The sequence below is a fragment of the Mustela lutreola genome, chromosome 8 (genome assembly GCF_030435805.1).
Source record: "Mustela lutreola isolate mMusLut2 chromosome 8, mMusLut2.pri, whole genome shotgun sequence".
Classification (NCBI taxonomy): domain Eukaryota; kingdom Metazoa; phylum Chordata; class Mammalia; order Carnivora; family Mustelidae; genus Mustela; species Mustela lutreola.
Genome location: NC_081297.1, coordinates 41787966 through 41800887, shown reverse-complemented (window position 1 = coordinate 41800887; position 12922 = coordinate 41787966). Strand labels below are relative to the sequence as shown.

The following is a 12922-nucleotide window of genomic DNA, read 5'->3' as shown; positions in this document are numbered from 1 at the left end:
AAAAGTGCTGAGAACAGGTGGAAATCACTTTATCTCGCCAGGCCTCACATTTCTGGGGGCTACAACCCACTGGTTCTCCAGGGATACTCTCAGCACCAATAATAACTGAACTCTCTCACACGTGCGTGTTTCGGGATCTAGCCCCTACCGAAAGCACCACCCGGCGGGCCCTTTAAAAGGGCGCGACCACTAAGGCCAAGTGGGGGGTGGGAGAGACCCTTATTGTCCTCATTGGTCCAAGTCAGTAAACTCCTCCGTCCCAAACACCTGGAAAGCGTAGTGAGTCCCACGGCAGTTGATTGGGGGGTACTTCGCTCCCTTCAAGCCACACTCCTCTTCTTTCTTGGGGCGCTCAGTTCCCTCTCCCCTCCCCCTCTCTTCCAATTGCAGCTGTCCGGACTGGGGGTGGGGAGCGGGGGCGGGGGTTGTTGTTGTGGTGAGGGCAGCCCCGCCCCCTCCTCGTGGGCGGCCCCTCCCCCAGGCCCTCTGTTCGGCCCCCTCCCCCCGCCCCCCCCCCAGCCCCATCTGTTTTCCCCAGCGGTGAGATGATTATATTGTATGGTACTGGGGGCGGCCGTAGCCGCAGCCGCAGGATGGGGCGCGCGCGCGGACCCCGTCGGCAGCCGGAGCAGCAGACGCCTCAGTAACTCGGGCCCCCGAGCCGCCGCCCCCCGCCCGGGTCGCCCGCCCTCAGCTCATGCACTCGCCGAGCGGCGGCAGCAGCGGGAGTAACAGCCGCCGCCGCAGCCGCCGCCACCCCCGCCCGAGAAGCTGAGGCGCTGAGGCGCTGCGACGCGGCGGGAGTCCGAGGCGGGCGGGCGAGCGGTGCGCGGGCAGCGTGGGGCCGCCGAGGCGCGCTTGGGGTTCGGGGCCGCCGCCGCCACCGCCGCGCCTGGGAGATGTGCCCGGAGGAGGGCGGCGCGGCCGGGCTGGGCGAGCTCCGCTCCTGGTGGGAAGTCCCGGCCATCGCGCACTTCTGCTCGCTCTTTCGCACCGCGTTCCGTCTGCCCGACTTTGAGATCGAGGTGAGTGGCCGCGAGGAGCGGGAGAGGTGGCGCACCCCGCGCCCCTTTCTCCCCAGCCCCCCTCGGGAGTCTGGGAGCACCGTGCGGGAGGGAGCGGGGGGCACGCGGAGACTGGCCGGTAGTCCGCAGCCAGGGGAAGGGCTCGGAGGTGGGGGCACGAGGCGCTGAAGGGCCAGAGCGCGGGCGGGGGACGCCAAGTGCCGGCGTCCGGGCTCGGGACGTTCGCTCGTGGCCGCCGTACCCACCCGCGCCTTCCGGGGCCAGTCGAAGCGGGCGGCGGGAGGGCGGGGGGAGAGTGCGCTTTTGTACGAGTGGGACCCGGCCGACTCTCCCGGGACTTCTCGGGCAGGAGGCTGAGTGTGTGGGAGAGTGCGTGCGCGCGCTCCCTGCCCGGTGCCATTGAAGCGGCGAGCCAGCTGCTCCGGGCGGGGACGGGGTACGGGCTGGATTAACTCGGACCGGGCCGGGAGGCTGCCTGCGGCCGTTTGGGGAGGGGTCTGTCGTGCCGTGGGGAGGCTCGCCCCCACTTCGGCGGGCGCGTGGAGGGGGAATCGGACTTTGCGGACTGCCGGAGGCCCGCGACTCTCGGGGGCGCTTTGGGTTAACTTCGGGCCGGCGGTGATGGGGGCCTGGGCTCGGGGGCGCGCTCTCCTCCGGGGAGCCGCCCGGCGCTCGCCCTTGCTCGGGGCTCCGAGGCGGAGGGAAAGTTTAGGACTCCGTTATTCTTTAATAGCGCCTTTCCTCGGAACATACAGCCCTCTTTATGCGGGGACCTCGGGAGCTCTTTGAGTTGATTTCGCCACCATTATCCCTCCGGGCGGGCGTGTTGTAAAGGGATGGCTTTTCTGGCCAGGCCGAAGGTGCTTTCAAACCCGGGGCTTTGTGATAACCGGACTAAAATCAGGGGGTCCTAGTAGCAGGGATGGTGGCGGGAGTGTGAGGAATGGAATGTACACGACGGCCCGGACGAGTACCCAGCCCCTACAAGCATCCGTCCTCCTTTCTTTTATTTTTATTTTTGGAAGGGGGTGTGAAATATTTGATTGGTTGGCAGGTTGAATTGCTTGCCCTCCTATGGCAATGTATATGTAGTGGACTTACCACCTTTTGCCTTGGACAAAGGTAAAGGGAAACTGTTGGTCAGTTTTTTTCTTTTCAGTTCTGCCAATGAGTTCCCCAATGGAGTAATCAAAATAAGAATTACTCTTTTCGAGGAACACGTAGTTGTTGTTGCCTCCCCACCCCCACCTATCCTACTTTCTGCCATTTTTGGATTGATTTTAGTTCGTTTATTCTTAGGATTTTTGCCTCACCTTTGTTTTTAGATTCAGTGTTGTTTGTGGAAATATCATTTGCTTCTTGTATGAATGAAGTGTTGAAACTTAACTCTTGTTGCAGAGTTAATGAAATTGGGAAAATAAAAAGATCGAAAGAAGTACGGTGGGAGAATGTGGGCCCATAAACTAGAACCACCTTCTGGCCTTTGGCGATTCTTAGTCCTGAAGCTGAGTAAAGCAATGTGATTAAATCGTAGGCTTCTGTTTTTAGGAAGATGTAATAACTTGGGCATTTTAGATAGCACCACAGCGTTTGCTTTCAAAGTTTGAACCTAATTGTAATAAGCATGGTCTTTACTAAAAATGTTAGTAGGATAACTGTTTTTATTTGGGGATGCTTAAATTCAAGAGATGTTTAACGGTTATTTTGGTAATACTGTTTTCTTTTAGTTGGTATAAAATCGTGAGTAGTTAAATTCTGTCGTGCTGCTCAAAATGGTGGCTGTTGTGGGAGGTGTTGCTTGTGACTGTGCCATCTTGGGTGATGATAGTAAACTTGTCCCCTAGCCCATTTTCTCCCTTGCAAGATAATAAAGTTGAGGTGACATTGAATTACAAGTTGAGACTTTAAGGACCCATTCTAAAAATACTGTGGAAAAATTTATCGTCCAAAATCTGTATACTCCCATTTTGTTGATGGAAAAATAGAGGTAACTAATTTACCTTAAATTGTTACAGATACCTAGAGTAATCTTTAAATAACTTATTTCTAAAAAATAAACTTGTGGTTTCTAAGTATTACCTGGTGTAATTCCTAAGGAAATGTAAGCTGATCAAAGAGTTCAAATTTGTATGAACAAAAGAAGTGAAAAATCATTGTTACAGGTGAATAATTTGGGCTCTTTGAGATGATCTCTCCTTTGATTGGAGCGATTCTTGGAAGTGACACTGTTTTTAAACTGCATGCTGTTTGAAATACTTGCAACACGAATAAATATTTGGAATCCATATGCACATTTTTGTAATTATCCATACTGTTTTTACTAGAAGTTCAGTAAGTAGGTAACAGATGACAGTGACTTTTTAACTTCTGCAGTTCCCTTGTAACCGTCTCACGTGAGGTTTGTTTTGACATGGTTAATGCAAATTGTAACTTAAAGTTTTCAGTAGTTATCAGAAATTAAAATTAGTCTTTTTTAGGCTTCTAACAGATTTGACACATGATTGTGCAGAAACTCACTGAAAACATCAGATTTATGTATGTATGTAATCTCTACACCTAACATGGGGCTCAAACTCACAACCCCTAGATGGAGTCCCACGGCCCCTGAAAACATCAGTTTTAGTTCAAGTATAAATAAATAATTTTTAAATTAATTATTATTATTTTTTGCTTAGGTGATTTTTTAATAACAGTTTATTGTCCTGACAGTTTGAGAAACAATCCCTTGGTTAGAGTGTATGATACAATGGAAGACCCTCCTTAAACAGAACAAAAAACTAATTCTGATGCTGAATTGTATTTGTGAGGCCAACTGGAAAGGCCCTACCATCTTAATTTACTGCTACTTTAAAGGGTAAAAATGATGAATAATACCAAGTGGTAGAAGTTGTATATCAGCTTTTTTAGGAAACCAGTTTTCAGCTATCCTTGACCACCAACCTGAACTCATGGATTTGTAGAAAATTTAGGAAGTGGAATCCTCAAGGACTTGGCTTCTATTTATCTAGAATGAAGTAATCTCTTAGATAGGTGAAGGGCTGGGAGGATTCATGCTGCCATTCTGCAAAAGGTCAATATCTCCCACTTACAGAACTGGTCCCTAAAACATGGATGGTTTTATTTTTTCTTGTAAAAAAACTTTTTGCTCTGTTGATCAACCTTCAGTGTATTGGATTTCTTTAGGGATTCTGTAATCATCAGATGGAAAATCTGTGAATGTGTAGGTAATGCTTTAAGTTTAGAATATCTGGTTTGAAAAATAATACTGATGTTATATAAACCTTGAAAATTATAGCACCATGTAGGTAAGAGAATTAAAATCACCCATAATTCCACCACTAAGAGATAAAAGCTATTAACTGTTAACATTGTATTCCTCCTCTCAGGGATAAAAGCTATTAACTGTTAACATATTTAGAAATTCCCAAATATGCCCACAATGTATTTGTGGCTTAGGTTAGGTACTGTTTTTATTTTTCAGAGGAGGAGATTGAAGTATAGCTGGACAACAGGAGGTTAATGAAACTGAATTCAGTGGTTGGTATTATTAAGAGCCCCTACTCAATTAGGTGCTTAACTTCGAAATGGGAGATTACCAAAGAAACTCCTAATTCTTTTGTGTCAGAAGATTATCTGTTAATATTTCAGAAACATTTCATTTAAATAAAGTGTTTTATAATTGTTTAACATTCCAGTGGGTTAGGCTGGTTAAGTTTTTTTTCCCAATTTGAGAAGTGAAGAATGGTGAATTGACCTCTGCAAAGATTTAATGCTGATTTTTTTTCCCCCCTCCTTACCAGGTTCTCCTTACAGTAACTGTAATGTGTTGATCAAAGTAAGGGAAGGGAGTGTGGAGTCATTTGAAGAGTTTGGTCTGGAGTTATGACGGGTATGGGGGTGTGGGCAGAAATCCCATCACAAACATTTTGGGAATATTTTCCTCTAGAGAAGAGACTGTGGTGTCTCTAGGTGGCTCTTTGAAAATGGTCATGATAGTTTGTGTATTAGCAACGTGGTGAAAATAATCTGATTGTCAGTGCCTACTCTTTTCCCTGAGCTTTGTGCTGTTGAGTACTGAATCCTTTACCTACTTCTTACTTGGCTCTCCTTCCTGGTTGTGGTTGTACATAGGTAAAGTCTCTAACCTAATGAACATGATGATCTGGGGCCACTATCTTTAATTCAGATTCCCAAATTACACCATTGTTGTTTCCTTGGATCCAATCCCTTTTTCAAGGTTACCAAGCCATAAATTTTTATTTTAAAAAATTTTTATTTATTTATTTTTTAAAAATATTTTATTTATTTATTTGACAGAGAGAGAGATCACAAGTAGGTAGAGAGGCAGGCAGAGAGAGAGGGGGGAAGCAGGCTCCCTGCGGAGCAGAGAGCCCAATGCGGGGCTCGATCCCAGGACCCTGAGATCATGACCTGAACCGAAGGCAGCGGCTTAAGCCACTGAGCCACCCAGGCGCCCCCAAAATTTTTCATTTTTTTTTAAAGTACTTTCTACACCCAACATGGGGCTCGAACTCCTGTCCCTGAGATCAAGAGCCCCATGCCCTACTGACTGAGCCATTCAGGCGCCCCCCAAGGCATAAATTATTCAGCATGAAAATAAGAAACAAGAATTGCTGATAGTAACTTATTAGTACATCTTTCATACCAGCAGTTCTTGAGCCTGGGCCTGTGGATGGGCCATAGGAGATTTAATGTTGTGTGCATATATGCAGTTTGCTGGAGGAGAGGGTCCTGTTGCTTTCAAATTCTGAAAGAGGTCCTCAACCACACTAAGGTTGAAAAGCCCTGAGCTAGATGAAAGAATGAGTTAACCTTGACTAGGGGAACCAGAAGCCTAGTTTATTACACAAAATGCACTAGACTAGGAGTTAGGAAACTTGAATTCTTAACTCTAATTGTTCCATTAACTTGCTCTGTGACCTTGACAGGTTGGAATAGCCTAATGATAAATGGCACTTGCATAGTACTTGGTACATTTTTCCAAATGTTATCTCATTTATTTTATTGATTGGTTGTACTGATTTTATTTATTTAAAGTAAGCTCTACACCCAACCTGGGGCTTGAACTCATGACCCTGAGATCAAGAGCTGGATGCTCTACCAACTGAGCCAACCTGCTGTCCCCAAGTGGTATCTCATTTGATCCTTAGCTATCACTGTGAGGTAGGAATTATCCTCATTTTACAGATAAGGAGATTGGAAATACAGAGACTGAGTTGCTTCCAGGTAGACTGTCACCCGGATCTTAGGTGCTTAGATAACAAATTCTTTGCCATTACTACTGAATCATACTGTTCTGATTTCGTTATCTAAAATGAAGGACTAGGCCTATAAGTAATGGCCAAGCCTCCATAGTACAAATCTTGAGATCTTTGATTTTTAATAATGTGGAGTACAGAAGATCCTTTTAAAACATTTTTTTTTTTTTAACAGCTTTTATTTATTATTCAGAGAGAGGGCACATATGCACAAGCAGGGGAGGCAGCAGGCAGGGGGGAAGCAGGCTCCTGACTGAGCAAGGAGCCCAATGTGGGACTCAAGCCCCGGACCCTGGATCATGACCTGAGGTGAAAGCAGATTCTTTTATTTTATTTTATTTTATTTTATTTATTTGACAGAGATCACAAGTAGGCAGAGAGGCTAGCAGAGAGAGAGGAGGAAGCAAGCTCCCTGCCAAACAGAGAGCCTGATGTGGGGCTGGATCCCAGGACCCTGAGATCATGACCTGAGCTGAAGGCAGGCTTAACCCACTGAACCACCCAGGTGCCCCTGAAGGCAGATTCTTAACTGAGCCACCCAGACATCCCCCTTTTAATACTTCTGCCAAACTAAGTACAGTGTCAAGTTCATGATTCCTTCCCTTCCTCTCTCCCTTTCTTTTTTCCCCTCCCTCTCTCCCTCCTTCTTTCTTTCTTCCTTTATTTCTCTCACTCTTTCTTTCTTTCTTCCAAGATTTTATTTATTTGACAGAGAGACAGAGTGCGAGAGGGAACACAAGCAGGGGGAGTGGGAGAGGGAGAAGTAGGCTTCCACAAGAGCAGGGTGGCTGGATCCCAGGACCCTGGGATCATGACCTGAGCTGAAGGCAGATGCTCAACGACTGAGCCACCCAGGCACCCTTTTTTTTTTTTTTAAATGATTTTATTTATTTATTAGAGAGAGAGGAAGCACAAGCAGGGAGGGAGTGGCAGAGAGATAAGCAGGCTCACTGCTGAGCAGGGAACCCCATGTGGGCCTCGATTCCAGGACCCTGGGATCATGACCTTAGCTGAAGGCAGACACTTAAAGACTTAGCAACCCAAGTGCCCTGTTTCCATTTCTTTCTTTTAGCAAGTTTTTTTTTTTAAGATTTGATTTTAATTAATTTTTTTAAAAAGATTTTATTTATTCATTTAAGACACAGAGAGAATGCTGGGGAAGAGGTAGGTAAGAACGAGCAGACTTCCTGCTGAGCCAGGAGCCTGATGCAGGACTCCATCCCAGGACCCTGAGATCATGACCTGAGCCTAAGGCAGATGCTTAACCATCTGAGCCACCCATGCACCCCTTAGCAAGTATTTTTGAGCATCTATCATGTATTAGATAATGGAGGTACAAGATGTGAATATAACACAAAAATATCTTCCTTCATTTCAGTGGAAGGAAACAGACAGTAAAGCAGTTGGTAAGAGTAATATGTCAGAGGACATTAAAAAACAAAACTGTGAAGGCATAGGGAGGCCCAGTTGAGGGGATAGATTGTCGTAATAAAAAACAGGCTGGTTAGAAAAAAAAAAAAAAGTCTGGTTAGGTATGGCCTCAGTGAGAAGATGGCCTTTGAGCAGGACTGCTCAAAAGGAGATTTGTGATTTAAAATGATTTAAAAATTAGTAGTTTGTGACACGATTCTATAAGGTAAGGTACCAGATAATATTTTGTAAAGATTCAAGATCTGTTCCTTCTCCGAGGGGTAAAGCCCAAGCACAGATGTGAATTACAGAGGGGCAAATCTTGGTACAGTTTGAAATCCTGAAAGGGGAAAATGTTCTCTCAGAGAACATTATCATATATATGTCTCCAAAAATGAGGGGCACTTGGCTGCCTCAGTCAGTAAAGCATGTGACTCTTGATCTCAGGCATGGGAGTTCAGCCCCACGTTGGGTGTGGAGATGACTTAAAAATTTCTCCCCAAAAGTGAATACTGGATCCCCTTTCTGTTTATTTTTAATTTTTAAAAGATTATTTGTTTATTTTATTTGAGAGATAGAGAGCATGAGAGGGAAGAAGGTAAGCAGACTATCCGTGGAGCTGGGAGCTCAATGGGGGACTTGGCCTGAGAACTCCCGGGGATCATGACCCAAGCCAAAGGCAGTCGCTTAACCAACTGAGCCACCCAGCCCCCAACCCCTTTCTGTTTATACCAACGTTTTAAAAGGGAAAGCTTCCTTTGCCAACCATGTGAACCATCAGTGGGGTAGTTGGGAGCTTCCACAGTCCTAGAAAGGGCAATACCCTCTCATCTCTGAAGGACAGCCTATGTTACCATCTGGTTTGCTATACGACGGAAGTTCAGTTCAGTGTTGCTTAATTTTCTGGAACATCGTTAGGATAGCCTAAAATACACCTTGGCACCATTTGGTGCAATGGATGTCTGCTCTTTGATCAGGAGAGGCTCTGCACTGGGTTCTTGTGTGTTAGGAGTAACAGTGAGGAGCATTAGCAGAATGCTGAAACACTGGGGGTGCAAAAGCTGGTTTAGGTAAAAATTCAAGGGGACAGAATTGTGCAACTTCTAACTGTATGGTTTTAGATCTAATTGATGTGATTGAACATATTTTCAAAAGGAATCAAGCAGAAAGTCAGGAACCTGGATTGTGGGCCTACCTCTATCATTAACTTGATTTACAATCTTAGGCAGATTTTTGGTTTGCTCCATACGTTTGAAATGCCCCATACATAAAATTGGAATTTTAGAGTAGATGATTCTTAGATTTTCCTAGGTCTTAAGTTCTAGGAATGGTTCTCAGCATGCATTGCACTATTAATTGATTCAGAAAATCATCGCCCTCGCTAACAGGGTCAAGGTTGTGACCTGTATTAGGATCCGTGTTTTACAAATTAATTTTGAAAGCTATGAATCCATATTTGATGTGTTTATGGATTATATGAACTTGTCTTTCTGTGGAAATCTTGTCTGCAGACACACTGCTTTGAAAGTAGATTTTAGGACTTGATGATTGATATTTTCACTACCTCCAAGGTCCTCGAACTGAGCTCTAAGGTTTTGTATTTTGAGATTGTGAGGAATTCTGGAGGTTGAAGGTCTTGAGTTATGTTATATTCCCTTCACTTCTGTTTCTTCACTTATATTTAACATCATTCATACTTTGAACTTCGAATGATCCAGGTATAGCTTCAGGCATCTGACTTTCTTATTTGGTATTAGAGTCTTTTTAGAAAGCCATGTTGTCTTTCTGTATTTTCGTATTTCAATAGATGCTGTTCCTTAGGTGCTTTTATTATACCTTTTTTACATTATCTTCTAACATTAATTTATATTTAAAAACTTGGGAAAGGTCTTTGAGTAATTCTTATAATTAAGAATTGTTAGATAATAATATTGAGCTCAGAATTCTGTGGGTTTCTTTAAGGCTTGGGGATTCTTGCCTCAGCATTATTGGTATTTTGGATCAGATAAGTCTTTGTTGTGGAAAAGCTGTCATACACATTTTAAGCTGTCTAGAGCATCTCTGGCCTCTACCCTCTATATGCCAGTAGCATCCCCAGTCATGACAAATAAAATTATCTCCAGACATTCCCCACATAATGGGGAAGGCTTTTTTCAGTTCATTGTATAAAAGGTACACTGTGAAGAAGCTAAGTTTTTTCTTCTAATAGTAATTTTTTTTCTTAAATGCAAACCTTTAGGTTTATAAAAGCTGAAGGAAGTTAAAGTTGCTTGGAGATGTGCATGTAGTAGTAATTGCACGTCAGAAAACTGGGAAGCAGAGGTTTTAATATTTTTCTATCCTGGGGAGTCATTTAAGGGGAGAAGTAAACCAATAGAGGGTGTTGTGGGGTTAACTGGATCCCTGAAAGAAAGGCCTCCCTTAGGCAAGGCCTGGCTTTCCGGCACTGTTGGGGAAGAGGGGTGTTGGGCTATTTAGCCTCAGGCTGGCTTCTGTGCTGCCATTGCCTGTCAGGGCACAGGGTCTTCTTGACAGATCTCCTGAGCCTTGCACAGTGGTAGACTGTGGGGAGTGGGGGTGGTTAGTTATGACCAGGTTGAAAGTTCAGTGAGACGTAAGTTGAGGGGGTGGGTGTGTGCACACGCGTATACTTATATATCTGAGACATAAGGGTAGATCGTTATACAGAGTGTATTACTCCATCAGAATTTTTGTCTTAGAACACACCCATCACAGAACCTTTCTTGAGGTTGCTCTCAGTATTTTTCATGATTTCTCCCACTGGATTTTCCTTGTAGGCAAGTATGGCAAAATAGTTTATGGATCAAGTAGGTTTTCGTTTTGGTTTGGAACAAAAATTGTATTGTGATGGATGGTGACTTAGAGGTAAAGTCTAGGAAGAAAGATACTGTAGAACTTCAAGGGAGATGGTGTCATTGTCTGTGGCCTCCAAAGGTATCTTTTATGTGGAGTGTCCATCTCAGCATCCCTGGTTGCCATCTTGTGGTGTTTGGTCTCCGCAGGGATCCATCACCTTATTTTTTGTTCTTTATCTTCCTTGACTGGGAGCTAAGGCCTGACCACACGTTTTTTTCTCTGCTACTCCATTGTTGTGCTAATCTACTGCTGTCCTCCAAGTTCATTTTGGGCTGTGGTGGAGGAAAGTGGAATTTCTGGCCTGAATCAAGGTATTAAATTCCAGAATCTGCATAAATAGGTTGAGGTGAAGTCAGTCACTTTTGCAGCCAAAGGCAGTTTTCTCCTTCAGGAGGGCAAATGACCCCTCAGAATAATTCTGTTTGGTGCTCTGTTCTGCACATCATTACTCACGCACCCCTTTAAAATGGTATATGGCTTGTGTAAAAATATATGAAATACAGTATTTTGTTCTCCTGTTTAAATTCCCTGACCTCATGTGACCTTTATGATTGGATTGGCTTTAAGTGATGTCATGTTCTTGTAAGTTTCATACTATAATGGTCAGCTTTTAGCTTTGATTCTACAGCCCAGACTCTTTAGGAGCAGTGTTCTACTTTTTCCCAAGGGTGGGTTTGCTAGAGTAACTGCCTGACTTGGCAATATGTCACTGAGGCATGTGGCCACCTGAATTAAATGTGTGAATGGTTGTCATAGCAGACTATGTGCATCCTTCTGTGCCCCTCTCCCCCCAATAACCTCTAAAAATACATGAAAATAGAGGATGTGTTAGGGTCACAATTGTACTAACTTACTGCATGTTTTTAATGTTGAACCTTTAAATCCCCTCCAATTAATAATTCCTAGGAATGGAATGAGTTCTTGCAATTGTGAATGCTGTTAAGCAGTCTGGTTGGCTATAACTGTTTTTTCTCCTGACCAGTTCCTTTTAATGAACACCACTTCCCTGAGTGTTCATTGTTTCAGCAACAATGGGCCTAAGGACAGTCAATTTGCTTGATAGAAAATGTGTTAAATTAACAGATCTACTTCTTTAGCAAATCTTTTCACTCCCCCATTTCCTATTGTGTTTCCTCTGTCTCCCTGAAAGGTTGTGTTTGCTGATTCTTTTAGGTGTGGGAGACAGTTTTTATAATCAGTGTCCTGAAGTTCTTTGTTCAGGAGACACCTATTTGGGGGAAAGGTGATTTAAAGAAAAATTTCACCTGTTGGCATAATTAAAGCGTCTAACTTTTTTCCCCCCATTCTTAGACTGGTATTGATTTGGTTTAGTATCCTACACAGATTTATTATTTTCCCCCCACATTGTTTCTGAAAGACTTCTCTCACCTCATTTCCATTGTGTTAAAGCAGGCCTCTTTACAGGACTTTGGGGATTGGGAGTGGAATGTTCTAATTGATGGTGAGGATACTTATGTCCTCCTAACACTAAATTTTCATCACTTTCAGTGATGGAGCCCATAATAACTTTACGTGGATTTCTGTAATTTGCAACTCTTTCAAGTAATAGTCGAATTAAAAGGAAAATGAAAATCTCAAATCCCAATCAGTCTGACTTGTTTTTGTTATTAATACTCAGGTTTCAGAAGTACGTGACAAGATTGCTATTCTGCTGCCCTCCGGAATTACAGTATTTTTTTAAAGTGGGTGGGTAGCAGTGATAGTGGAAAACATATGTTATGTGCCAGACGAGTTATAGAATGTATGAACTCTAGGAATTCAGGGGCAGGCAGTGATCATGAACAAAATGCTTTCTAGAGAAGGCAGGCTTTGGAGGTTCATATTGAGTAAGTCAGAAAAATCTACTTAGATCAGAGTTCTTTTCTTAGAAAGGGCTAATAAAAAATGAGGTTGAGAAATCATAAGCCAGACATTGCAGTAAACCTTGAATGCCAGGCTCACTGGTGTTAAACATTTTTATTTAGGCGTTGAAGTTTAAGACAAGAATGACAACAAAATTTTAGACAGAATGTCCTGTGTACTAAAGGTTTTAGATTAAATCTGGTCTTGGAAGCTTGGATAGAACAGAGTGAAGGAAGAAAGACTAGTTTAAGTATTGGAGTAGAAATGAGTGAAATGCTGAAGGTAGTGTAATAGGAAAGAACATTCATCACTGGTGTTATTGAAGAATGGGTAGGACTAGATGATTAATAATGTTGGATGCATAAAGAAGGTTGAATCAATTAAGGATGTTTTTGGCTGCAAGTAAAGCATGTCGTACTAATAGCTTAAAACGCTTTGGACCAGCCTGGGACGGAGTCTGGAGGAATG

The 12922-nt window shown here is 43.8% G+C and overlaps 1 protein-coding gene across 4 annotated transcripts in view; it reads left to right on the top strand.

Moving 5' to 3' along the window:
• Window positions 1-518: 518 nt before the first annotated feature.
• The window catches only part of LOC131838352 (chromatin remodeling regulator CECR2), a 172752-nt gene continuing 160348 nt past the window's right edge, over window positions 519-12922 (top strand). For all 4 annotated transcript variants that reach the window (XM_059184334.1, XM_059184335.1, XM_059184333.1 and 1 more), the window contains exon 1: window positions 519-1025. In XM_059184334.1, coding sequence (XP_059040317.1) covers window positions 900-1025 — 126 coding nt within the window. In that variant the 5' untranslated portion in view covers window positions 519-899. The remainder of the gene's footprint in view (window positions 1026-12922) is intronic.